This window comes from Ictalurus furcatus, chromosome 12, assembly GCF_023375685.1.
Source record: "Ictalurus furcatus strain D&B chromosome 12, Billie_1.0, whole genome shotgun sequence".
Taxonomy (NCBI): domain Eukaryota; kingdom Metazoa; phylum Chordata; class Actinopteri; order Siluriformes; family Ictaluridae; genus Ictalurus; species Ictalurus furcatus.
In genome coordinates, this window is record NC_071266.1 from 19,596,816 (window position 1) to 19,623,896 (window position 27,081).

The 27,081-nt window shown below is 38.0% G+C and overlaps 1 protein-coding gene across 1 annotated transcript in view; it reads right to left on the bottom strand.

Moving 5' to 3' along the window:
• The window catches only part of zmym4.1 (zinc finger MYM-type containing 4, tandem duplicate 1), a 28,481-nt gene extending 2,032 nt beyond the window's left edge, over nucleotides 1-26,449 (bottom strand). Inside the window, exons 1-27 of the mRNA XM_053637690.1 lie at nucleotides 26,283-26,449; nucleotides 23,463-24,295; nucleotides 22,997-23,098; nucleotides 22,051-22,106; nucleotides 21,792-21,950; nucleotides 20,397-20,472; nucleotides 19,907-20,153; nucleotides 15,193-15,355; nucleotides 14,375-14,587; nucleotides 13,367-13,517; nucleotides 12,996-13,111; nucleotides 11,594-11,803; nucleotides 10,731-10,881; nucleotides 9,249-9,424; nucleotides 8,963-9,131; nucleotides 7,414-7,581; nucleotides 6,887-6,921; nucleotides 6,093-6,234; nucleotides 5,718-5,830; nucleotides 4,052-4,223; nucleotides 3,441-3,644; nucleotides 3,244-3,350; nucleotides 2,816-2,963; nucleotides 2,065-2,216; nucleotides 1,834-1,948; nucleotides 1,195-1,443; nucleotides 951-1,092 (exon numbers count right to left, since the gene is read on the bottom strand). Coding sequence (XP_053493665.1) covers nucleotides 951-1,092; nucleotides 1,195-1,443; nucleotides 1,834-1,948; nucleotides 2,065-2,216; nucleotides 2,816-2,963; nucleotides 3,244-3,350; nucleotides 3,441-3,644; nucleotides 4,052-4,223; nucleotides 5,718-5,830; nucleotides 6,093-6,234; nucleotides 6,887-6,921; nucleotides 7,414-7,581; nucleotides 8,963-9,131; nucleotides 9,249-9,424; nucleotides 10,731-10,881; nucleotides 11,594-11,803; nucleotides 12,996-13,111; nucleotides 13,367-13,517; nucleotides 14,375-14,587; nucleotides 15,193-15,355; nucleotides 19,907-20,153; nucleotides 20,397-20,472; nucleotides 21,792-21,950; nucleotides 22,051-22,106; nucleotides 22,997-23,098; nucleotides 23,463-24,261 — 4,535 coding nt within the window. The 5' untranslated portion in view covers nucleotides 24,262-24,295; nucleotides 26,283-26,449. The remainder of the gene's footprint in view (nucleotides 1-950; nucleotides 1,093-1,194; nucleotides 1,444-1,833; nucleotides 1,949-2,064; nucleotides 2,217-2,815; nucleotides 2,964-3,243; nucleotides 3,351-3,440; nucleotides 3,645-4,051; nucleotides 4,224-5,717; nucleotides 5,831-6,092; nucleotides 6,235-6,886; nucleotides 6,922-7,413; nucleotides 7,582-8,962; nucleotides 9,132-9,248; nucleotides 9,425-10,730; nucleotides 10,882-11,593; nucleotides 11,804-12,995; nucleotides 13,112-13,366; nucleotides 13,518-14,374; nucleotides 14,588-15,192; nucleotides 15,356-19,906; nucleotides 20,154-20,396; nucleotides 20,473-21,791; nucleotides 21,951-22,050; nucleotides 22,107-22,996; nucleotides 23,099-23,462; nucleotides 24,296-26,282) is intronic.
• Nucleotides 26,450-27,081: the final 632 nt, after the last annotated feature.

Consider the following 27,081-nt stretch of genomic DNA (forward strand, 5'->3'; position numbering starts at 1 on the left):
CCACAGCAAGTTGCCAAAGATTACATTATTATGTTTATTAAAGAACAATCTTTAATAAATTGTGTAATTCTGAGAAACAAGTTAGCTCCTGTTATCACTTACCTTATAGCAACTGCAATGATCATTTCCTTACCAGCCTCTCTTTTTTCCCCCCACTCTTTCAAGAGCACTGGTCACCAACCCTCTTCCTTGAAATCTACCTTCCTGCAGGTTTAATCTCAAACTAAAATGTAACACACCTGTTTTGGTTGATCAATAACTTCTTAAGGCAATGATTAGATGGTCAGATGGGCATGATTATGGCTGGAGCTAAAGTCTGCAGATCTCCAGGAACAGGGTCGGTGACCACTGCTCTAGTGCTTGTCATGTTACAGAGAAGCCATAAAATATAAAGTCTTCTGTCTTGAAGACTTTCTAGGCATGGAAATCTTACTGAATGTTACAAAGCACAGCCACTGGAGACTCCTTCGCTAAATGCTAATTAAACATCTCACTACAGAACGCTTTACCATATCAATAATGATACTTTGTTAAATAACAGACATTTTTTAAATCTGTTTATTATTAGCTTTAAATGATGCAGATCATCCTAAATAAAAGTCCCCGTGAACTAACTGTTACTAAATTATTATAATATAATATATTAATATAATTATATATATATTAATATATATATTAATAATATATATTATAATATAACATTAATATAAATGTTTGATTTGAATTACAGATGACACTACTGTCAGAGCTGCTGTTACTGAATATTCTGACCAATCAGATTTGAGAATTCTTTGGCGATCCGGCCACAACACTCCAACTAGTCAGTGATTATTTTCCTTACAACGCCACACCTTGTCATGTATTATTCCTTACTCATGAGTCAGTGTTACAAAATATAGAATTATAAGCACTGAATTATGAATACAGCATCCCCAAGATCACTGCCATACCATTTGGAGAGATAGAACTCATAGAGTCTAACAGGACAGCGGAGAGGGTTTTCTACATTCTCCTGCATCTCCAGCACCACTCCTTCCTCCTCTTCGTCTTCTTTTTTCCTCTTGGCAGGGACACCATCTACATCTTCATTCGCTGAAAGAAATGAAAGTACAAATGAAGTAATGCAAATATGAGGGGTTAACAGTAAATGAAATGTTATTGGGGCTTTCATCAATCCTTCAGGCAAACACTAACATGCATTTTTGTTTTCTTTGTGCACGGGAGGGTAGAAGCGGAGGCAGGACATCTTGGTCCCATTGCTGTGTGACCGAGTGCAGCGCATGATGTGGGCGAAGGAAAGGCGCCGGTGCTGCGCCACAGTCTTAAAGTTGAAGAACTTGGTACAGAAGTAAAGCAGAGTGTTGAGGAGCACGCTCGGGGAGAAAGCGCCCAACTGCTTACACCCCCATAGATACTCTTCTTCCACTCGAGAGTGCACGTAGCCTGTGCGCACACACACACACACATACACACACACACACACACACACATACATATATATATATACACACACACACACACACACACACACACACACACACACACACACACACACATATATACATATATATATATATAGTGTATAGGGGACACATCAGAACAACATTTTCAATTTTAACTCAAATTTAGGTATATAATTACTTATAAATTGTACCCGATTCTTTTTTTTTGTGCAATTTTTAAAAAATTTAAAGTGAAGAGAAAAGGACTCTAAAAAGGATCTCTAAAGTCTAATCAGTGCTTTAATTATTTGATTCAGGACATACTGTATATTTGCAGAAATTATATCTTAGACTACACATTAGTAATATAAATTGTATGTATGTATCTCACCACTTGGAAGTATAGTGGGTTTCCAGTCTTTCAGTAAACTCGACATAGTTTGACTGAATTTGGTGTAGAACAAGTCAGCAAAGATGTTCTCCATTCTGCTGTTTTCAAAAAGGTGCTGCACAGAAAAGAATAGGGGGAAAATCCTTTATTTAAAGTTCTTTATTTTTAGACAAAAGTCTTAAATTATTGTGCTTTATATTCTGAATAAACCATTTGAATACAGTTCATTACCTGCTGAATGCCTAAGCAGAGGTAATAGATGCTGTCTGGACTGTACTTCTCTCCATTAGGGCGGCGAACTTCACTGATGAACTTGCAGAGGCCGTAACTTAGCTCAGCCGTGCTGCACTGTAACAGGTCCTCCTTTATCATAATGTTCCGTGCTGGGTGAGTAAATCAGAGTTTAGATAGCCAGACATAAAAATAAATAAATAAATAAATACACTCCCCTGGAGGTGTTATAACATGCAAGTGTTAAGCATGTAAGTAAGTACGTATGTAAATAAGTATGTAAGTAGGTAAAGTTAGCAGGTAGGTAGGTAAATATGTATGAAAGTTGTTAATAATGTAAATACGTAAGTAAACATGCAAATAGGTAAATAAGTAAGTATTTAAATAATTAAGTAAGTAAATAGGTAAATTAGTAAGTATGTAAGTAAACAGGTAAGTAGGTAAATTAGCAAGTAAGTGGGTAAATAAGTACGTAAGTAAGTAAATTGGTAAGTAATTGGGTAAATACGTACGTGAGTAAGTAAGATAAGTAGATAAATAGGAATGTAAGTGGGTATATACGTATGTAAGTAAGCAGATAAGTGGGTAAATTAGTAAGTGAGTAAATAAGTATGTAAGTACGTAAGTAAGCAGTGAAGTGGGTAAATTAGAAAGTGGGTAAATAAGTATGTAAGTAAGCAGGTAAATTAGTAAGTAAGAAGGTAAATTACTAAGTTAGTAAGTAAGTAGTAACAAATCAGCAGTGACTCACAGCCAAATTTGGGCATCTCCAGATTAGGCTGCATTTCCCTCCAGCGTACCCAGCTCTTCCACGCCTGAACGCCGTATTTGGTGTGCACTCTGGTCGGATGCTTAACATCAGCTGCTGATGACTGAGCAGCTTCTGTACGTTTACGGGCCTGCATTTACACACACCACACTCAGCTCTCTCAACATAATAATTATATTAACAAGTACGAAGATAAAATCCTACTAATGTAGGATGTGTATGAATACAAGTATTAGATCTCAATCTAGGTTTAAAAGTTGTGCAGTCCTGGCTGTGTGATGCCTATTCCAACCTGAAGGACTGGGGTATAAGGCAGATTATGATACTCGGTTGTAAGTACAATGAATGGACAATTTTGTATAAAGTATGATCATGATGAAGAAGCATGAAGCTGACTGTGATGTTCATACTCGTTTTTTCGGAGAGAAGCAATCACGGTTCTTCTTGCGTGTTTTTGGCCTGGTGGTGGTTACGGTCTTTTCCTCTTGTGTGCGGTGTTCCAAATTCTCAAAGCACTCTGCCAATCACAAATTAGGTCAACCCAAAGCAGATCAGCAAGTACACTATATGAAATATAACTGAAAGTTATGCTCTTCACAGCTCTCACCGACTGGAAAATCTGCCTCCAGGTCCATTTGTGGGTCTTGTGGGGGTGGGCTGGGAGACTGTTGTGCCTGTCTGGATGGAGCCGCTTTTTCAGACTCCGAGCTACGTCCCCATCGAGAGGCACTCGAGATGCTGTCATCCTCCCAACTTAGGTGGCTGGAGAGGGCTTCCAAATCGAAATCCTCAATAAAATTATCATCCTGGTCTGAGTGGAAAAACAAAACATACCACCATGCATTAACCAGAGTGGAACGAATCAGACATTAGTGAGCCATTTAAACCTTTAATAGTTTGTGCAGTTAATTTGTAATAATTTTTACAAGCGAACAGCAAATACAGACCATATGTAGTGACGCCAGACTCTACAGACTCTCCTAGAATTGTTCTCGATTTTTAGCTTAAACAAAAGCAATTTTTCATTTTTAATTTTTTTTGTTTTAAATACAATGGTCTGTCAGAATACTCTATTCTGATTGGCTAGAAGGTGTGTGTTAAAACCGTATACACCACAGGTACTACCGGTCAGTTTAATGATCGTTAATACGCTTATTTAATAAATTAATATGCTGCCTATAAACAACCGTCATGAAAATGTGCTTTTTGTTCATGCACCTCCTTGGGAGACAGCTTTGTCCTTCTCACTGTCCTCCGCCACCATCTCTGCCATCATGATCAGGTCGGCCTCCAGCGGATTATCTGGAATTCTCTCTTTGATCTTCTGAATTGTCTCCACTATTCGCTCAGCGCTGTCCAGAGTAGTGGGCAGAAACATGGGTACTGGTACCTACAGTGAGCACAGAAACCAGTGATATTACATTAATGAACGTAATCAGTTTTGTATGTACAATACTGTATGGACCTGTACAAGACGGTGGGCAGTATTTTAACCAAAAACAAATTCTTGACAATCATTTCAGTTCCAACTAACTTCATCACATCACTTCTAGTGTGTTGGGCACATGACAACCATTTTTTAGTAGGATGGTAATTTTTCTATCAGATAAAAGGAGCTGACTATAAGATATGGTATTGTAATTTTGAAGAGTGCATTTCATATTTCAGTGTCTTGAATAAGTATTCACCCCTCCAAACATCCTGGCATTAAAATGTGTATTTGTATCATTTGATTTGCACATCTAATATTAGCAAGGTGCAAAATGTTTTTCTGACCAATGCGCTCCTTACATGGTCACTGACTTTTGGTGGACGGCCTGATCTAGGCAGAGGTGTGTTTGAGCCATATACCTTGCATTATATATATATATATATATATATATATATATATATATATATATATATATATATATATATATATATATATATATATATATATATATAAAGGATTTAAAAGGTACACTATGGTATATTGTTAGTAATCAAACTCTTGATACTTTTCCTGGACTTATCTGAATAGCTCTTTGGTCTTTGTGATGCTGTTTGTTAAGGAATGTTCTCTAACAAAATCTTGAGCCCTCCAGGGACAGGTATATTTACAGTATTTCACAAAAGTGAGTACATCCCTCACATTTTGGTAAATATTTGATTATATCTTTTCATGTGACAACACTGAAGAAATGACACTTTGCTACAATGTAAAGTAGTGAGTGTACAGCTTGTGTAAGAGTGTAAATTTGCTGTCCCCTCAAAATAACTCAACACATAGCCATTAATGTCTAAACCGCTGGCAACAAAAGTGAGTACAACCCTGAGTGAAAATGTCCAAATTGGGCCCAATTAGCCATTTTCCCTCCCCGGTGTCATGTGACTTGTTAGTGTTACAAGGTCTCAGGTGTGAATGGGGAGCAAGTGTGTTAAATTTGGTGTCATCGCTCATGTACAAAAATGTGAGGGGTGTACTCACTTTTGTGAGATACTGTATATAGATTTAATGGCACACAAGTGGACTCCATTCAATTATGGGACTTCTGATGGCAACTGGTTGCACTTTAACTAATTTATGGTTTAACAGGGATAAAATACTTATGTTTTACTTTTAGTAAGTTTTTTTTTATTATTATTTGGAAAGAATTGTGCAAACAATATAGTTCCACTAAAATATTTACTAGGACTATTGTGTTCATGTAATCCCAAATGTGTCCATTTCATTTCAAAGTTGTAACACTACAAAAAATAACAAAATACAAGGGTGTGAATACTTACACAAGGCACCGTATGTATTGTTGAATACCAGTACATCATACAGAAATTAGTTGGCGTGAATGGAGTTAAGAAAAAGCAATTAGGTTCAGTGATCTATACTGGACAGGAAATAGCTCACCGGAAAAGGAAGTCCAAAAGGTTGTGGTGTGTACTGTGTGTAGAGGTTCATAGGCACAGGAACAAACACCGGTACTGGTAAGGGTAACACTATTACTTTAGGTGGGGTTTCATCTGTGGACAGATTTGTGAACATGACTTGTACATTTGCACTGAATCATTAAACATTTATGCATGTGAGTCAATGTTTCCCAAACTGGTCCTCAGGGACAAGAGATCAACAATCAAGAACATCTGTAACAAATACCTGTAACAGGTGTGTTTGGAGCTGGGAGAAAGCAAAACTGTACCCAAGGACAGGTTTGACAAACACTGGAATAGTTACAGATGTAAGTTACTCATCTCTGTGGGATCTTCAAGGTGATCTGCTCAGTACCTGTTTGTGTGTTAATATCAGAGGTGTTGGGTTTGCAGGACGTGCCCTTGTTCTGGTTCATTGGTTTGCAGAGCAGAGCTTTGTTCTTCAGGATTCTCGGGGGAGCAGACGGCGGCTTCACGCTATCTGTCTGTGTGCTGGCCTACAAACAACAATATGTTTTATTTAATCAATTACCAAAAACTAACACTCATTTTACTCAATTAAGCTATTATGAAAGAACACATGATTTAAAACTGATTACTATCTGGATATCTTTTTTGCTCACTATTTACTCAAAACAGCCCTTTAATGGAAGTCTTGACCATGCATGGCCATTGTTGCAGCAGCTACTCTAACATTTTGACCTAACAACAGGTGGATGCCCCATTTCAATTTCATGCTGTACTGCTGCACCTCAAACACTGATGACAAGAAACTCGAGTCATGTTCCTCTAAATCAGTGATCACAAACCCTCTTCCTTGAGATCTAACTTCCTGCAGGTTTCATCTCCAACCAAAATCTGAGTATAGAAGATTTAATGAGATTAAAATGAGCTTCTTCACCTTGTACAAACAGTAGGGGTTCTACTGTTTGTACAAGGTGAAGAAGCTCATTTTAATCTCATTTTACACTAGCCAGGGTGAGAGTACTGCAGCAGTGCCACTTCCAATACGCTTCTGGTGTAATATGAAGGCCATGCATTGGAGTCGTCCATGGTATTGCTGTCCATGGTACCTAACCACACACTTAAGTCAAATTTAAGACAATTTAAATAATTAGCTAGCATTCATATTCTGATACTCCCACTTACATGTCCTAATAGCTTCACAGCAGTAGGGACGGTTCCTGAAAAGTAAAAGTTAAAATCGTATAAGTGGACAGCGCAAAAAAAAAAAAAAAATTCAATTAATTAATTCATTAAAAGGCCAAAATGTTGGCCTAGCAGAGGTGGAAAAGTTACAGTATCAATTAAGAGAATACACAATGAAGGTTAATATATTTTTAATACAACTGTATATTTTGATAATCAAATATGATACTATGCAGTATTGGACACAGCCTTGTTTAGTTGTCATGGTAGCCAGGAAAGCATCGCTGTGTTGGCTAAAATACTATAATACTTTTATTTTGTGTTACAATATGCTGTTTTGGACATGGCCCAAGCGCATGGTGGTCTTTTGATTGTCATCTTTTCACATAATCTCTTCAGAATATTCACATAACAGTAGGTGATGAATTAAAAATGCACAATCATTTACAACAATTACAGTTTTATAATGATTTTTTTCAGAAATCATTTGAATGATGCCAAAATGTAAGGAAAAAAAAAAAAATTACCTTGCAATGCTGCACTTCCCAGGACACTAGGCTGTCCATTAGTAGCACTGGACAGAGATATAACATTGGCGATAACAGGTGTGGCCTCTTTTGGTGCCAGTGATGGGAGAGTTATGTTGGAGACGGTGGAATGGGTCGCAGGTGCTATGGAGACCGGCACTGTCGATGCTAGATAAGACAATGTGATGTAAGAAAGTGCTAAATGAAAAGTAGTTGTGATTTAATTCACTTAACTGGTCCATTTTGGAGTCAAAATGGCCTCTCAATCCACGAATGTGTACAGTTGAGGTCATAAGTTTAGATACGACTTGCAAAATGTTAATAATTTAAAATCAATAAGAGGGATCATTAAAATTGCATGTTTTTTTATTTAGTTCTGCACTGAAGAAGCTATCTCATATAACAGATGTTTACATATAGTCCACAAGAGACACAATAATAACTGTATTTACACAAATTAAAAAGTTTACATATGCTTGATTATTAATACTGTGTGTCGTTACCTGGATGATGAACGACTGTGTTTATGTTTTGTGATAGTTGTTCATGAGCTCCTTGTTTGTTCTGTTCTACTGTTCGTAAGAAAAATCTTCCAGGTCCTGACAAAATAATAACAATTTACACCAATCATCCCTGTTCAAAGTTTACACCCCCCCCCCAAAGCTCTTAACGTATCGTGTTGCCTTCTTGAGCATCAGTTAATGTTTGCACCTTTTGTAATAGTCGTGTACGAGTCCCTCAGTTGTCCTCAGTGTGAAAAGATGGATGTCAACATCATATAGCCACTGTCTAAAAGCAGTCAAATATGCAGAAGATGCTGGAAAAGTAAAGAATGTGCAGGACCTGGAGGATTTTTCTGAAGAACAGTGGGCGGTTTAACTGCTCAGCACAAACAAGGAACTCATGAACAACTATCACAAAACATAAACACAGTTGTTGATCATCCGGGTAACGACACACATTAACTTTTTGAACTGGCACAGGAACTTATTAACTTTTGAACTGTAATAAATTCAGTTATTATTGTGTCTGGCAATTTTTATGATCTCTCTTATTTTATTTCATTACATTTCGCAGATTCTGCAAGAAACTAAGTATACAATATAATGAAGTATGTAGTCTTTCAACAAAAAAAACCCAAAACCCTATTGTTTGCATTTTTTATTACTGAACAACCTGGTTATCAGCACAGCAGTGCAAAATTATCACTCTTTAGTTTTCTACTAGCTCACAAAACCAAGATATGCAAATTTATAGATTAAAGTTCTCCTAGATAAAGTAACCTCAAATGCATCTTTCATATCCTGTGCTCTTTCCCCTTCAGTGAATTGTCATTTCTGATGGGTGAATTTTATTCGCTTTTAGTTTGAACTCTTCTTTAACCGAAAAAGCAGAAACGTGTAGTATCCAGGTCTCCGGTATCGCTGTAGCAAAGGGTCAAATAGTAAATACTATGGCTAAACCATAGGTGTCCGTTTTGCTGTATGTAATTACTCACATATTGGTTTTGCTTTTTGGAAAGGATATGTTTAAATGAAAATCGTCTTACCTTGCATAAGAGAAGGTTTGGCACCAGTTACAGGAGAGGCTGTAGTGCATGCTTGCTGGCTACAGAAGTGCATCAAACACTTCAGATTACAGAAGTGCTTAATTTCATTCAGCCATTTTACTGACTCAGTCATCTTCCTGGCACGCTTGCACATGGTGCATTTGGCCACCTGTGTATTGCAGAGATACATTTCCATTCCCTATTAACATTTTAACACATAACATTTTAACATATCTTCTTCTGTGAGCAGGACGCTAGAGAGAAAGAAAATATTCTGGGATTTTACCTCACAGAATAACAAGGTGTACTGGGACAGGCATTCATTCCCACAGAACTCCTCTTGTTTACCAGAAAAGATGCTGGTCATTACAGACTGAGAAGTGCTGCTGCAGTAGAGGCAGTTGCGACAGTGCTTCTTTCCCCAGCGTTTGGCAAGGTCATGCTTGTACAGAAGTTTGCAGCCTGTGGATTAATTGGAGACAATTCAATTTGTGTGGCAAGCCTGCACAATAAACATGGGGAGACTAGATGATGGTGCATCATCAAGGAAAAAAAGCAGACATATTACTAATCTTATGCTATACAAAATAATGCTATGACAGTCTGTCTAGGATTACAGGGAGGTTTTTTTTGGTGATTGTTGCAGTCAAAAATGCTGTAAATTTTTCTGTAGTTTTTTTTTTTTTTTTGAAATTTGAGATTTTTGGTGCTTTTTGCATAAATCTACTTGGATTGTCTTTCAAATTAATGTTTGTTGGTAAATGAGACCTTTTAGTTGTACTCATGTTCAACGCGCATGAAGATAGGAGTGGGTGATACAACCAAAATATATCATCACGATTCTCAAAACTTCCAGCATTAAAAAATTATGTTTTACATTAGAAAATATACACACAAATATACATATACTACTCATATATTATACATACTCTACATGTAAAATTATGCTTATTTGTAAAAAAAAAAAAAAAAAAAAAAAAAAATTAAAAATACATTTTAATTTATAAAAATAAATAAAAAAATATTTAACATTGAAAAAGAGAAAATCTACAAAATCTATTTAAAAAAAAAAGAATAAAGTAACATTTTTCTATTAAGTACAAGTTGATTTTAACATCAACTGCTTCCACTCAGTTTGTAATTACTTTAAAAAATATATAATTAAACTATATGCCGCTATCCACAGATATTCCGAAAAGTGTATTGTGACCATTTCTCACAATATCGATATCATATCATCAGATCATATTTGCTATGGTTTGTTCCTAAAATCTCATTAAATCTGTTGCAGGAGATCTCAAGCAGCAGAACAGAACAAGCTCACACCAGTATAAAACACATACACAAGAAACAGAGAAACTGAGTCAACACAACCCATTTTGATCTTATTCGTTTATCTATGGTTAAAATTAGTTCATAAAACTAATCTGAAGTAAATTTATTACACAGACAAAAAAAAAAAAAAAAATTAAATGAATTAAATCACTTCCCTGTGTATCAGGTGTGGATGCAGTTTTTCCTATTTCTGATTGGGTAATCTACAAGCATCTACTAGCTGTGACGTATCTTAAGTGTCTGTGGCACAACTGAAATTCTACACTGTGTTCGTTTTTAAACTGCATGGTTTAGAATCAACTTCACACTGTGATTTACAGTCAAACTTGCATTCAGCTGGAGCAACTTGCACCTAAAAAACCCTGAGCTTTTTATAACTTCCCATTCTGGTCAGAGACCCATCCGAGCCACACGTTACAGAGCAGAACCTCACCTTCACTACAGAAAGAGCAGTCCACACTGTTAATCCTCTTCACCTCCTTCACCACCTTTTCGATTTTGCAGTACACACACTGTGCCATGATGTAGTGGGTCCTCCTGAACTCATCCGTGCAAGTCTTATCACAGAACACGTACATCTTTCCCTGTAACATTATACAGAATATATTTAAGCTCTGGGATCTCATGACAAATGACATTGACACCAAATTTTCTTCATATTTTGCAAAACACCGGTATCAAAAGTATCGGTACCCTTATAATTAATATTCTGTGATGCCTGCCCTTTACAGCATGACAGCAATGAGTATCTTCGTGTAATGGAACAAGGTTGGAGACGCTTGTAGACGAACCTTGCTTCCTTAACTCTGTGCAGAACATTTTAATTCTCCTTTATATTCTTAGGTTTGTGCACGTGGACTTTTGTCTTCAATTTTCAAATCTCAAGACTGAAATGATCATTGCAAAACAGTGATTATGTTTCTTTAATTTGTGTTTGGCTCATCATCTGTCAGAAGCCAGCCACTCTATGACTTTCAGCCTGATTTTGCTGTCACAGGCACAATCACAGATCTTAAAGAATAATCTTTGGTCAGGAGTTGAGATCGACAGTCTCAGAATGAACAATGTGGCATACTCAGCGGCGGCTGATTTCACCAGTAATTACCACTGCAACCAAACCATTTGTAGCCAAACATGCTGAAGGGCTGAATGAGCCGAAAATTTGATTTTGATTAAATTTCCACAAAAATAAAATGTACAATGTTGCACAGGATTGAATTTAGCTTTTGAACTTAGCTTTTGAATGCACTGAATACATGGCCTCAGTCAGTCCACACAAAGAAAACAAGAAAGCACCTTAAATTCCAGCAGCGCAGGCTTGGAGAAGAACAAACGCTGACACTGTGCACAAGTGAATTTGGTCCCTGGGGGGCATTGGGTTGAGTTGGGTGAGCTGGACTCTGCAGATACAGACTGCACTGTGGGGGCAGACTTCGACTGAGTGGTGCTAAGAGAAGGGGCAACATTAATCTGGTTGCTCTGAGTATTTGTCTTGTTGAAGGTATCCTATAGAACAGAGAGGGAAACAAAAAACAAGGAACATCATAAGACTGAAAAACAAAAAAGACAATTCCCAATCGTTAACCATTGCTCAGAGTTAAATTGATTCATTTAAAAGCACTGAAATGGCACATTACAAAAGACGATTTTTCTGATATGAACTACGTAGATGGTTTAATAAATAAAAACACAAAATAATATTTACATTCAGAGACATGACAGACACTTCTGTAACAGCTCCGTAACAAAGCGCAATGAATATTGAAAGGGCTTTATGCTATTTTGTGAGTCTAAATCTATAAATATGGCTTGTACTGCTAATAATTCAGTCCCTCCAGGATATTTGATCACAGAAATTAACCCCAAAACTCTGCAATATTCAGAGGAACTTACGACTTTTAAAAATTACTGCAGATTTTAAACAGGTTTGGGCCAACACGGGTCATGTGAAATCATCAAAGCGCGCACTCAGCTAAAGCCCTCTTCAATTAACGTGCATCGCACATGAGAGCAGCTAAAGGGTCTCATTTACCATTTAACATCACTGCGAACGACCATGCAAAAATTTTCACTTGGAATGGATTGTACTTTCACAAAAAAAGCACAAAAATCTCTCCAAGCAAGCATCGCAAATTTTGAAACAAGCAAATTCGAGCGTTTTTGACTGCAGTAATCACAACAACAACAAAAAAAACCTCAGCAAAATCCTATACGACTGAATTTAATTTAAGATTTACTGCAAACAAAATGTACTGTACAGGACAGGGGTAGACTTCATGCTCGGGCTGACGATCAATCTTTTTAGAATTATGTAGAAACACTGATGAAACTGAGCAAAATAAAGTGCTGTGAAATGCACTCATATAACTCTCCTGCTTTAAGGAGCAGTCATCTTGCAGTTGAACATACAGAGAAAATGGTGATGCTAGTCAGATTATTCTGTTACGAGAGAAGGACAGAACACCATAGCTTATATCCTAGGTGATGTTTTTTGTCAAAAACTATACCAGGTCGGGATGAGGACTATAATTACACAGTCAACTCTACCATGGGAATTCATCATCTTGATTGTTTCCTTCAGTTTGTATTAATGCACTTACCTAGCTAACAAAACATTACTACATTACAAATTTCCAAAGCAGACAAAACACTGTCGAGTATTTTAAATGTTCTGCAGTATACAAAGACTGAAATATACCTGAAACGAGATCACACAGGTGAAGCAGCAGAAGTTGCGGATGGTACCATCGGACATGGCGAGGTGATACTGAGGCACTAGAACCTTCTTACAGTGGCTGCATTCTAGTGCAGAACCTTAATGTGTGTGTGTGTGTGTGTGTGTGTGTGTGTGTGTGTGTGTGTGTGTGTGTGTGTGTGTGTAACAGAGAGAGAGAAACAGCAAGAACAAACCATTGATGCAAAGGATTGAGACACTGTGTAACAATGTGTAATACATCTTATATATTTACATTCCTTGTATGTTCGGCTACTTATCTATCATTTATCCCCATTTATGACCATGACATGCTTTTCTTTAAACAGACTTTACCGTGAAGCATAAACCTTTACCTGAAGAGCTGACCTTCTGCACTTTGTGAGCAGTCACACATGCAGAGGAGCAGAACAGCTCAGTGTTGCCCTCCGAATTTATGTTTTCCACCATTTCTGTTATGGTTCGATAAACTCTGCACATCGTGCAGGGCACAACCTTCGTGTACTTCTGCAGAAATCAAGCAATAAAACAAAGACAGTAGTAGATATGGGTTGGCTTTAAGCCAGGGGTTCTCAACATTATTTTTTTTTTTTAGTCAGAGAGCTCATTTTAAGGGCCCCAAATTCTTGCGATGCCCACTTCCCCCTTTTTTCTTTCCCAGCTGGCCTGTATTTATAGTGTATGATCAACAGACTTTTTGGTAATACGTTCTTAATATTGAATTTAACATACATTTTTTTGCACATTTATGATGCTTTTATGAATCATTGTGTGTAAGAGTCCACAAGAGTAGGCATTCTGAATCGAATGAGAAGACTGGGACTATGTGTCACCACGGCTTACTTAAGTTAAGAGACTTCAACCGACATCAGGGCTTTAATGAACTCTACTGACAATCTGATTATTCTAAACATGAACTGCCATTGTATGAGGCGAGTCTCTGTATGAGATGGGAGTCTGTTAAACATGTAAGTGTGTAGGACATGTGAAATATGTGACTTCATTAAACAGGCTAACTATAATAAATAAAGTTATAATAATAAAAAAAAAATGTAAAAGATGGGGTGAATACTCAAGTTATTAGGGTTGTGTCAATGCTTTATATAAAGAATGTTACTGACTGCAGTATTGGAACTACTTAATGATGTTTCTTCTCATAAACCTTGCTTGCTTTTTTATTTTGCAATGAAATGGATCCAATATTTTGTTTAGCTCCTATAGTTTGCTTATTTCAGCTGCTTGTTTAAGACAATGCTAGTCAATCAGTTTTTACTATATGTGTGCTGTCTGTCCATTTTGGGAAGAATCATATAAATGAAGACCCAAGCACAGCACAAAAGGCCACAAAGTGGTCTGAACACTACCTTTTTAAAGGTGGAGACACATTTCTGGCTGCAGAACGTCTTAGCGGTGCCATCGACTAAGAAAGATGGACTCTTGCCATCGCCGCTGTAGCAGTACCCTCCACAAGTTACGCAGGAGTTCATACTGAGCTTATTGGAAGCGCGGAACTGGTGAAAGCAGGCGTCACTACATAGCTTATGGAGATTGCCCATGAAGTTCACCTCATGGCGAATCTTGGAGAGGGGAGAAAGAGTGTTATGCACAGCTTACAGCTACACCTTGTCCTTTAATACAATGAATTCCAGTGGATTTCAATCATCATCCCAACTATAAACACACATACAGTAGAATCAAATACATAAGCATACAGCAACATGCAAAGTGACACACAGGATGTGCAAATAGGTGAAGTGTTCCATCCATCCATCCATTAAAGCAAATGTACAGAACAGTAGCCTCAATAGCAACAAGCATTTCTGTTCAGAGACTTTATCACTAATGTCATTCTCAGACCTGCCAACCTTGAAGAAGAAGAATAACATGTAAAATTGAGTGAAGATTAGAGCAAAAAGATTACTGTGAAATGGGGAAAGGGGCAGGGCTTCCAGGAGATAGAACTTAATATCAGAGAGTTCAAAATGATCAATTATTACAGATTCATAGGTCGACTGGCTCATTTGGTGTTTTAATTAAGGCGGGGAAATAAGAAGGTCGTTTTGCCGTATTTTTGAGTCACAACTAATAGCAGTGCACTTGTGTAGCAGGTTGTCAGGTCTGTCCTCTAATAACTTTTTTGGGCAGTGGGTATTTTTTTAAAAGCAATCAAAGCTGAACTTACAGCGCATGCTTTTTGACACATGCTGCATTTTGTGGCAAGTGCAGAATTTGCACTATCCCTCTTGTAATTAAAAGCGCTGAGACATTTCTGACTGCAGAAATCCTTTACTGCCTTTGTTGAATCCACAGAGGCAGTGATGACATCCTTTGGGTTGAGAATGCCCCTACAGAAATAAAGGGAGGAATCCATGATCAGAGACAATTACTCAAACATACACACAAACAGTAAAAGTATTTGCCCAATCCTGATTTCTTCTGTGCTTTTTATGTATATCCCATACTAAATAGTTTTATATCTTCAAACAAAATACAACATAAAACAAAGGCAACCAACAATACAGTTTTTATTTATATATTAAGGCAAAAAAAGTTATCCAACATCTATCTCCAATGTTCCACTTCTGGGAAGGTTCACTACTGTGCCGAGTTTTCCATTTAGAGATAATGGCTCTCACTGTGGTCCTTTGGAGTTCCAGAGCCTTTGAAATAGCTTTGTAACCCTTCCTAGACTGATGTATTTCAATCACCTTCTTCCTCATCATTTCTGGAATTTATTTCAACTTTGGCATAGTGTGTTACTGAGTAAAATCTTTTAACCAACTTCATGCTGTTGAAAAAGTTCTATTTAAGTGTTCATGTGATTGAACGGGGTTTGTAGTAATCAGGTCTGGTTGTGTCTAGTCCAGCTGAACCCCATTATGAATGCAGTTTCATAGATTTTGGGGAATTAGTAACTACAGGGGCAAATACATTTTCACACAGGCCCAGTTGGTATTGGATAACTTTTTTGCTTCAATAAATAACGTTCATTTAATAACGGTATTTTTTGTTTACTCCGGTTGCCTTTGTTTTATCTTAGATTCTGTTTTAATTTCTGAAACAATAATATGAGATGTACACAAAAACAGAAGAAATCAAATACTTTCTTCAGAGCACTGTACATACAGTGCATCCGGAAAGTATTCACAGCGCTTCACTTTGTCCACATTTTGTTATGTTACAGCCTTATTCCAAAATGGATTCAATTCATTATTTTCCTCAAAATTCCACAAGCTATACCCCATAATGACGACGTGAAAGAAGTTTGTTTGAAAACGTTGCAAATTTTTTTAAAATAAAAAACAAAAAAGCACATGTACATAAGTATTCACAGCCTTTGCCATGACACTCAAAACTGAGCTCAGGTGCATCCTGTTTCCACTGATCATCCTTGAGATGTTTCTACAACTTGATTGGAGTCCACCTGTGTTAAATTCAGTTGATTGTACATGATTTGGTAAGGCACACACCTGTCTATATAAGGTCCCACAGTTAACATGTCAGAGTGCAAACCAAGCCATGAAGCCCAAGGAATTGTCTGTAGACCTCTGAGACAGGATTGTATCAAGGCACAGATCTGGTGAAGGGTACAGAAACATTACTGTAGCATTGAAGGTCCCAATGAGCCCAGTGGCCTCAATCATCCGTAAATGGAAGAAGTTTGGAACCACCAGGACTCTTCCTAGAGTTGGCCGCCCGGCCAAACTGAGCGATCGGGGGAGAAGGGCCTCAGTCAGGGAGGTGACCAAAAACCTGATGGTCACTCTGACAGAGCTCCAGCATGTCTCTGTGGAGAGAGGAGAACCTTCCAGAAGAACAACCATCTCTGCAGCACTCCACCAATCAGGCCTGTATGGTAGAGTGCACAGACGGAAGCCACAGCCCACCTGGAGTTTGCCAAAAGGCACCTGAAGGACTCTCAGACCATGATGAAACAAAGATGGCCTGAATGGCAAGCGTCATGTCTGGAGGAAACCAGGCACCAGTCATCACCTGGACAATACCATCCCTACAGTGAAGCATGGTGGTGGAAACATCATGCTGTGGGGATGTTTTTCAGCAGCAGGAACTGGGAGACTAGTCAGGATCGAGGAAAAGATGAATACAGCAATGTACAGAGACATCCTTGATGAAAACCTACTCCAGAGCGCTCTGGACCTCAGACTGGGGCGAAGGTTCATCTTCCAACAGGACAATGACGATAAGCACACAGCCAAGATAACAAAGGAGTGGCTACAGGACAACTCTATGAATGTCTTTGAGTGGTCCAGCCAGAGCCCAGACTTGAACCCGATTGAACATCTCTGGAGAGATCTGAAAATGGCTGTGCACCGACGCTCCCCATCCAACCTGATGGAGCTAGAGAGGTCCTGCAAAGAAGAATGGGAGAAACTGCCCAAAAATAGGTGTGCCAAGCTTGTAGCATCATTCTCAAAAAGACTTGAGGCTGTAATTGGTGACAAAGGTGCTTCAACAAAGTATTAAGCAAAGGCTGTGAATACTTTTGTACATGTGCTTTTCTTGTTTTTTATTTTTTAAAATTTGCAAAGATTTCAAACAAACTTCTTTCACGTTGTCATTATGGGGTATTGTTTGTAGAATTTTGAGGAAAATAATGAATTTAATCCATTTTGGAATAAGGCTGTAACATAACAAAATGTGGAAAAAGTGAAGCGCTGTGAATACTTTCCGGGTGCACTGTACACTCAGGTCCATACATTTTTTGGACATCAACAAAGAACAGCTTTAATTTGAGAGTATTTACATTCAAATTGCCTGAACGATGTAGGAATTATAGCACTTTTTACATCTGGTCCCCCCTTTTTAAGAGATCAAAAATAGTTTTAGTAGACAATTGGCTGCTCAGCTGTGTTATGGCCAGGTGTGCGTTAGTCCCTCATTATTTCACTTACAAGTAAGCAGATAAAATATTTGGAGTTTATTTAAAGTGCAGAATATGCATTTGAAATCTGTTGCTGTTAACTCTCAAGATGAAGTCCACAGGGTAGGTGTGGCATAATCGACTATTTAAAAAAAAATAAAAATAAAAAAAAATAAAATAAAATAAAAAAAAGCACTGTTAAGCTCAGGTACACCAAAATGCCAGGAAGACCACGGAAAACAACTGGTGGATGACAAAATAATCATTTCTCTGGTGAAGAAAAACCCGTTCACAACAGTTCACCCCTTCACCAGATCAAAAAGACCTTCCCGGAGGTAAGGCTATTCAATTCAATTTTATTTGTATAGCGCTTTTAACAATGGACATTGTCTCAAACCAGCTTTACAGAAACATATAAACACGGGATACAGATTTTAAATGTGTGAATTTGTCCCAATTGAGCAAGCCGGTGGCCACAGTGGTGAGGAAAAACTCCCTAAGATGTTAAGAGGAAGAAACCTTGAGTGGAACCAGACTCAGAAGGGAACCATCCTCATCTGGGTAGTGGGTACTGGTTAGCTATGTCAAAGTCAACAATCAAGAGAAGTCTTCACCAGAGTAAATACAGGAGAGGAAATGCAAGATGTAAACCATTGGTAAGCCTCAAATACAGGAAGACCAAAATAGAACTTACAAAACAAAAAAAAAACCATCTAGAAAAAGTCAGTACAGTTCTGGAACAACAACCTATAGACAGATGAGAGACAGATCTATTTGTAACAGAGTGATGGGAAGAGAAGCGTGTGGAGAAGGGAAGGAAGTCGAAGTAAGTCGAAGTATCGCCTCACCTTACGGCATGGGTGTGTATGGCTGCCAGTGGAACTGAATCCCTTGTAGTTATTGATGACTTGACTGCTGACAAATCAACAGGTTGAATTCTGAGTGTATAGGGCTATATTATCTGCTCAGATTCAGCCGAATGCTTCAAAACCCATTGAACGGTGCTTCACAGACTCGCAGATGGACAATGACCCGACGCATACTTCAAAAGCAACCCAGAAGTTTTATGGTAAAGAAGATGAATGGCCAAGTCAATCACCTGACCTGAATCCAATTGACGTGCATTTGTTGACGGCAAAAACGAAAGCAAAACACTATGAGAACAAGCAGGAACTGAAGACAGCTGCAGTAAAGGCCTGGCACAGCATCACCAGGGAAGAAACCCAGTATTTGGTGATCAGTGACTGGCACTGTCACTGACTGCAACCAGGTATTAAAAAAACTGAATGTATAATTATGTTAGTTTGTCCAATTACTCTTGGTCCCTTAAAAAGGGGTGACTACATATTAAAGTGCTGTAATTCCTACATTGTTCATCTAGTTTGGATGTAAATCCCCTCAAATTAAACCTGAAAGTCTGCACTTCATATTCATAATTATATTTAACTTCAACTCCAATAAACTGTGGAAGAAAAATAAAATTACAGTAACTTTGTTACATTTTCTTTAACAATGCAGCAGTCTTCTAAGATTATTACGTGTCTCACTGTACAAGAGGTCATAATGGTACTAAATCAGCACATCACATCATGACCTCATAATGTGACTAAGACCACAGTTGTCATCTCATGACCAAATAGTTCGTGTTTTTTTTTGTTCTTGACAGCAAAATTTTGGGCCGAGAAACATTCAGTCTAAACCTAGTTTAAGCTTTAAAGCACCTTAAAAAGTTATAAACCAACATCGATTCTAAGCCTGCTTAGAACACAATGCACCAAAGAGTTATCTATTTAAAATGTAAAGTTGTAAAAATTAGTTACATTACAAAAGTTAAAAAAAATATATATATAGTAACACTGAATAATACATATAGTAAAATTTAATAATATATAGAAATCAAACTGTTTATAAATTCCAACCAATATTTTACATTTAAAACTGTCGTAAATAATCAAATTTAATTTTTCATTTTTATATATGTTTTTTAAATAAGTGACGACTTCATGAGACTCACATGAAGCAGTAATGACAGGTTTTTTTCAAGCTTGGCAACAGCACGGACTCGGCGGATGCGCTGCTGCAGAGGCAGCGTGGCGAGCAGAAAAGCTGAGTGCAGCCTTTACGCTGGAATGCGGTCTGGCCTTTAAGCAGGATTTTTTTACAACCTGAACACACCACACACAGAGAGCTGCCAGAGCTTGGATTCGAGGGCACTGAGGTGCTGGATGGCGCATTTGTTGCAGTAGCCACAGCTGGAGAGCCTGTGTAGCAACGAGACAACAGTCAAACGTAAACAAACATAACGCAAACAACTTTAAACAAAGTTGAACTGTTCGGCTGAATCAGTTGTTTCAGATACGGTAAAATGTTAATTGCTGTAACAATGTATGACTGAGGTGTAATGTACTGGACTTCAGCAAAATTTTAATAAAATATGATAAAACACAAAACGTATATATAAAAATTCTACATTCGGCACACAAAGCGATCACACGGTTTCCTACCTAAAGCCGTAGAGCTTCCACCGACGGAGAAGACAGCACTGATCTTGATCTGCTCTGAGGTCTTCTGGCCAAATTCCTGCAGTCATAACATCACAAATATTTTTCAAGTGCAATACACCTTGAATCTTTCACCATGAATGTTCGAAAAACTAAGCAAGGTATGAACTGAAATTATATCACAGTGCTACTGAATTCTCGATTCTGATTGGTCTGAAGGTGTTGATTAATTTTCTATAACAGCAGCTCTCACGGTAATACTTGCTTGTAATTCATATTAATGCGCTCGTTCTAATATGCTATCAGTTCTATAGAAATCAACTGCACATCGTTTAAATCTAATAATAAACAGTAATCATTGATATGATGAAGCTTTCTGTAAAATATTTATTTTGCAGTTTTAGAAGGAGCCTTCAAGGTTAGCACTTTGTACCAGTTGGGGTAAGACACAAAGTCTTTTAACAAGACAACCAGTCTTCTATTTTCTGTACCGCTTATCCTACACAGGGTTGCGGGGAGTCTGGAGCCTATCCCAAGGGACTCGGGGCACAAGGCGGGGGAGCAAACCCATTGCAGGGCTCAACTGCGCACGCACACACACACACACACACACACACACACACACACACACACACACACACACACTAACATTCACAAACTACTGACAATTTAGAGATGCTAACCAGCCTACAGCGGAGGAAACCCCCCGAAGCACTGGGAGAACATGAAAACTCTGCACACTCAGGGCAGAGGCAGGACTCGAACCCCCAACCCTAGAGGTGCTAAGCCACCTTGACCTCCTTTTAACAAGACATGACAAGTTTTTTAAGACAGAGTGGAAAAAAGGCAGCTGGTCAGGGAATGAATGTTTATAGCTGCTGCAACATAAGTGACGAAAGAAACAAACTTGTTTTGTGTATGTTCCACAACATTACATTTGAACTATCAAGAGAGAAAAAGCAAGATGCATCATTCATTAATACATTTTTTAAAAATGTAGTCGTTGGGAAATTGCTGTGGTATAAACGGTATAATACACTTTGGGATGTGCGGATGTTTGAAAATAAAATATAACGTATTAATATATATAATAATAATATAACTTTGGTGTGTTTGGCCTGCATCACACCATCCCATCGTTGATTATTTTCCTATCACACTCCCGTCCTGTGTAATTCCATTTGTATTACTACTACTACTACTACTACTACTGTTGGGCCCTTAACCCTCTCTGCTCCAGGGGCACTGTATCATGGCTGATGATGCGTTCTGACCCCAACTTCCTGACATTCTGGGGTATGCGAAGAAAATAATTTCACTGTGCTGTAGTGTATATGTGACCAATAAAGCCTCATTCATTCATTAAAATTCTTAACTGAAATGCAAGCTAGAACTCACTTCAGACGTGTCTGGTTCATCCTTTATCTTTCCAGCTGGAGCCTGAGGACCAAGAGCTTTCTCATATTCCTCATCCATTGGTTCATCCTTGATCTTCACAGAAGTGGGTGGAGCCGTCTTTTTCTCAGCCTCCGTTTCAGGATGAACAGAATGCTCTGGCTGGGAAGGAATGAGATAATGCCTAGAACGTTACATGCATACACACAAACATTTTCGTTAGATTTGTGCTTTAAGAAGTGATTGCTGGTCAGTTGCTCACTGTATGTGCTGGCAGATCCTTCTCAAAATCCTTCAAATCCTGATTTGGTTGGTTTTCTGTTGGACAAAAATAAATGACAGAATATGCAAGTCAAAAACACTGACATCATAATGCAACCTACAAGTGTTGATGGCCAAGACCATCCAATGTAATTGCCTCCAATTTGGCCTAAATTTCAGCCAGGTATTTAAATTTTTTTTAAGCTTGTCTTCATGGCATTTTTTAATATTTTTGTAGAAACTCTAAGTTTCTTCATGATGTCCATGTGTTAAAAAGTAGGGCTGGGCGATATGACAAAAATATCATATCACGATACCTCTAAAACATTAGGACATTAACTAGGACATTTCTTAAGGTACACAATACGTATCACGATATATAATTTAGCTAACAAACTGTCGGCAAAACAGTAGTAAAATAAACAAAAAAAGACGTTAAACTGACTTTGACGATACTTTTCTTTAACGCCTACAAAGACAAAGAATATTTAATTTTTTATTACGGCAAATCAACAGCATCCATTCAGTCCCATTTAATTATTCATTATTAAAAACAAAAAATAAATCACCATACCAAAGATAACTCTGAAGTGAATCGCGTAATCATTTACCACGATATTGATATTATATCAATATATAACCCAGCCCTATTAAAAAGGATTGTTAGATTATATTAAAATACTTTGAAGTTCCTGACATGCGTTACTAAATCTAATATAGGCTCATCAAAAACCTCAAGAGCCAAACTTAAGGAAAACTAGGAAGCACTGTCAAGTCAATGAACAAGAAACATGAAATTTGCTTCCATTTGAACAAAAGCAGCTTAAGTCATACTGCAATTTAGAACTGCTGATGAATAGAGGTATCATAATTCTTTTTACTAATTACTTTAAAAAAAAAAAAAAAAAAAAAAAAAAAAACCATATTGGTGATTATTATTACCATACCTGTTGTATTCAAACTTTCAGACGAGTCTTGTGATGAGCTTTTAGAAACCAACTCAGAACTTCGCTCATCCAATGGGCTTTCAGCTTTGGCTTCAACTGAAACTAGGAGAAAAATAGGAGGGAAATGTTTACTCTCTGAATAAAACTGGAAAGAACAATCCTGCTTATGCTGAAACCAGTTTAGAGGAACCAATTATATAGATTATTTCAACAACATATTATGTAATTACTTCTACATCTAGAAGCACGTCACTATGCACTTCATAGGTATATGAAGGAAGTCGTATACCATTTAAATCCTCCAAACCATTGACTGATCAAGCCAAATGGTCACAGAACCAACCTGATAATGTGTCTGGCTGGAATGACCATTCAAGACTCAGAAACAGATGTGCAGCCGTTTGTATTTTTGCTGCATTTTAACAATGTCTGTAACTTGTTTTGTTATGTTTGTCTGATCACTTACCTACGTTCACAAAAGCTTCTGCATCTTCTGGAGCAGCCACCTGCATCTTGTCGTCTGCGTCACTGACATCCATTGCTACTCCAGCAGAGCTGTCGCACTTTTCATCCTCCTCTTCAGGTATAACTGCCCCAACTAAACCATCCTGTTTGTTGTCTTCATTTACCTTGGGTTCCTGATATTGCTCTGAACTCTCATGCTCCATTTCTTCAGTTTTGTTGTTCTTATCCTCTGATGTCTCCTGCACCATCTGATGCTCCATCTCTTCCATATTTTTCTCATCCACCTCTTTTTCTTCGTTCGTCACATTGTAAATTATATTCCTACTTAGCTTTTCATCTTCCTGTTTCACTTCAGTGTGCTCGTGATCACTGGTCTCCTCCAAATCTCCGTCAAGTACTTGCTGGAGGCTTAGATCAGAAGTTACCAGTGGTACCTTCTCCTCGTCCTCCTCCAGGCTGGTATTATTCTTCTCCACAGCAATGTCCTCACACTCTTTCAGTTCTTGCCCACAGTTTTCATGTATTGACACCATATCCTCCTCTTTTATGTCCGTTCCTTGTGGACTCATTCCCTCATGTTCAGGCTTTTTTTCATCTTTTTCATGGCTAATCTGATTGTCTTTGTCATCCATCTCTATAACTTTGCCATCCTGACTTTCATGCCTATTTTTCTCACAGTCCTCCTTTTGCCCGATATCTGAGAGGTCCAGGCTGAAGGAACTTGTATTCTGTGCATCATTTGTGTGATCCACAGCCCCTACACTAGCAGATTCCTCTTCAACAAGTAAAGCAGCATCCATCTGTGTAACTGTCTCTTCTTATATATTTAGAAGTCTAAAAGACAACACATACATTGGATTGATATGAAGAACATTCGTCCATTTCAACATTCTAGTTTTTCACCTAATCCAGAAACCTGGTCAGTGCTGGGCAAATGCTGGTGAAGTCTTACAACAACCCTACCGATGTTGACCCAACACTGGCCAAAAACTGGAAAAGAAGTACTTTTCATAACAACTCCAGTTATGTTGGTCCAACACTGGCCCAATGTAAGCAACAACATTTTACATAACAACACTGAAAATGTTGAGCCAACAATGGCAAAGGCATACTTTTTTATCATAAACCTGCCGTTGCTGGACTAAACTTGATTTAATGGTGTCTGCTGGACATGGCAGGCCAACACTGACCTGCTGGACAAAGTTACATTGGGCCAACAGAATGGCTGACATTGGCCCAACACTGGCAAGGTGGATTTAAATGTGGCTAAAAGTCTATTGGGCCAATGTTTGCCCCCAAATTGTTGGCTATTGGCTAAAAGTCTATTGGCCCAATGTTTGCCCCCAAATTGTTAGCTGTTGGCTGAAAGTCTGTTGGCCCAATGTTTGCCCCTAAATTGTTAGCTGTTGGCCCAATGTTTGCACTCAAATCGTTGGCTATTGGCTGAAATTCTATTGGCCCAATGTTGCTCCCAAATTATTAGCTGTTGGCCCAATGTTTGCACCAAAACTGTTGGCTACTGGCTGAAAGTCTATTGGCCCAATGGAAATGTATATATTGGGCAATGCTGGCACCCAATGTTGACTCAACAGAATAGCTGACATTGGCACAAGTCAAGTCAAGTGTTTTTATTGTCATTCCTCTATATAGCTCGTTTAAACTGAAACGTAATGTCGTTTCTCCAGGGCCATGGTGCAACACAGAACAATATGCAAGACTAAATAAAGTGCACTCTACAACAGTGTGAGACGAGTGCAGGGCAATAAATACACCAAACAGAACAATAGATACACAGGGCATGGGCTGAAAACTGTACACTATTTCGTAGTATTGTAGCAGCAATAAAAAAATTGTGAGGTGGATTTAAATGTAGCTGACATAATTATGCTGCACCAACAATGACACCCAGCATTGGAATGGGTGACACTGGACACAAATATTTAAGGTCAAATCTCAAATTGCGCTCTTAGACATGTAAGGCAGATTTATTTATATTATATATATATATATATATATATATATATATATATATATATATATATATATATATACACATACACACACGTATACATACTTTATGCAGTGCACTTACAGTATATTGTGACTAAAGAGCCGTCCAAACCCATTCAAACCCTGCTACAATAGAAACCCTCACAGAATTTGTAATGGATTTAATGGGAATTGTATTGGTTTTAATGGAAACTGTAATGATCCCTGTGCATCTCTACTGATAATGTGTTACCTTCTATTGGTGGCATGTTATACCTAGTGGATACCATTAAGGACCTACATTCTTAATACATCCTACTAGGCAATAGAAACCATTTGGTAATGGTGTTAATGGTTAACATCTTTTCGTAGTGGTATTTGTAATGGAAAACATTAGAATGTGTTTTTTCTCAGCAGGGAAACTTCTTTAAAAAAAAAAAAAAAACTTTTGCAGGAGCTGTGTTATTTTATCAGCTTTGGGATTTAGTTCAACAAAGCTGAGATTGCTTTAATAGCTCATAAAGTCATGTACACCCAGTGTTTACACCCAGTGTTTACAAACAGCAATAACACTGGTAGCACAAGTAGCTCGAGACACACAACCCCATTAGTTCATAATGGGAGTCGAGGCTGAAATCCGCTACACAGAATGTGAATTAAAGACATCTTGCATGCTATCTAGTGCACTTTGCGTCCAAATACGAGGTGATTTGGGACTGAACTTCGGTATGGCGCAAAAACAAAATGACCAGCAGCACAAATTTCAGCCATTTGTGCAGTGGCGCTAAACTAGCAAACTAGCCCCAGTGCAAAGTGTGTTGAAGATACTCACCTCAGCCTGCTTGCAGTCACGCTAAAAGACCCATGCACACGCTTTGCACAATAATCTGCAGCGTGCGAAGATATGAGTAAACATACACGAAGGAGATTAGGGACTAGAGCGTGGTGAACTCCCGCTAAATTACTTCCGCACGCTGTTGTTGATGTACACTCCCAGCCAGTGCAGCCCTCCGAGAATGAGACGGCGCCATCTTGCGGTCAATATGGCGATTCCGCCAGAGACGGTGGAGAAGTTTCAGTTTGGATTTGAACGTCTTGAGTATCAATAAAATAAATTCATTCTTGTCATTTGGTATCATGAGGATTTTCTGCTTTCTGTTCAAATATATTAATATGTGAACATAATCACATATTAATACTGTTGCTATCTGAATAGATCTCTTCCCATAGGATGCTCTGTGACTGCATGTGTAACAGGGTTGTCACGATACCTTATACATATCTTACAATACTATACCAGCTGAAGCATCACGATACCAAGTAGTATCACGATACCACGCGATATTGTGTTAATTCGTCATTCGAATCCACCAAATGAACCAAATTTACAGAAATGCATAGATAACAATGAAAACAGACAACCTCCGAAAACTTTATTAATGAGAATGGATAACTGGCTACTGGAAAAAAGCAAGATCAATCATTTAATTAGCAAGCAATTTGCCACATATTTCATCTATTGTTCACTGGAGCAATGAAATCACACAAATGGAAATTGTCCTCAGAGAACTAAGAATGGTCACAATATCAGGAATAAATAAATGAATTTGGAAACGAGCTCCAAAAAACTC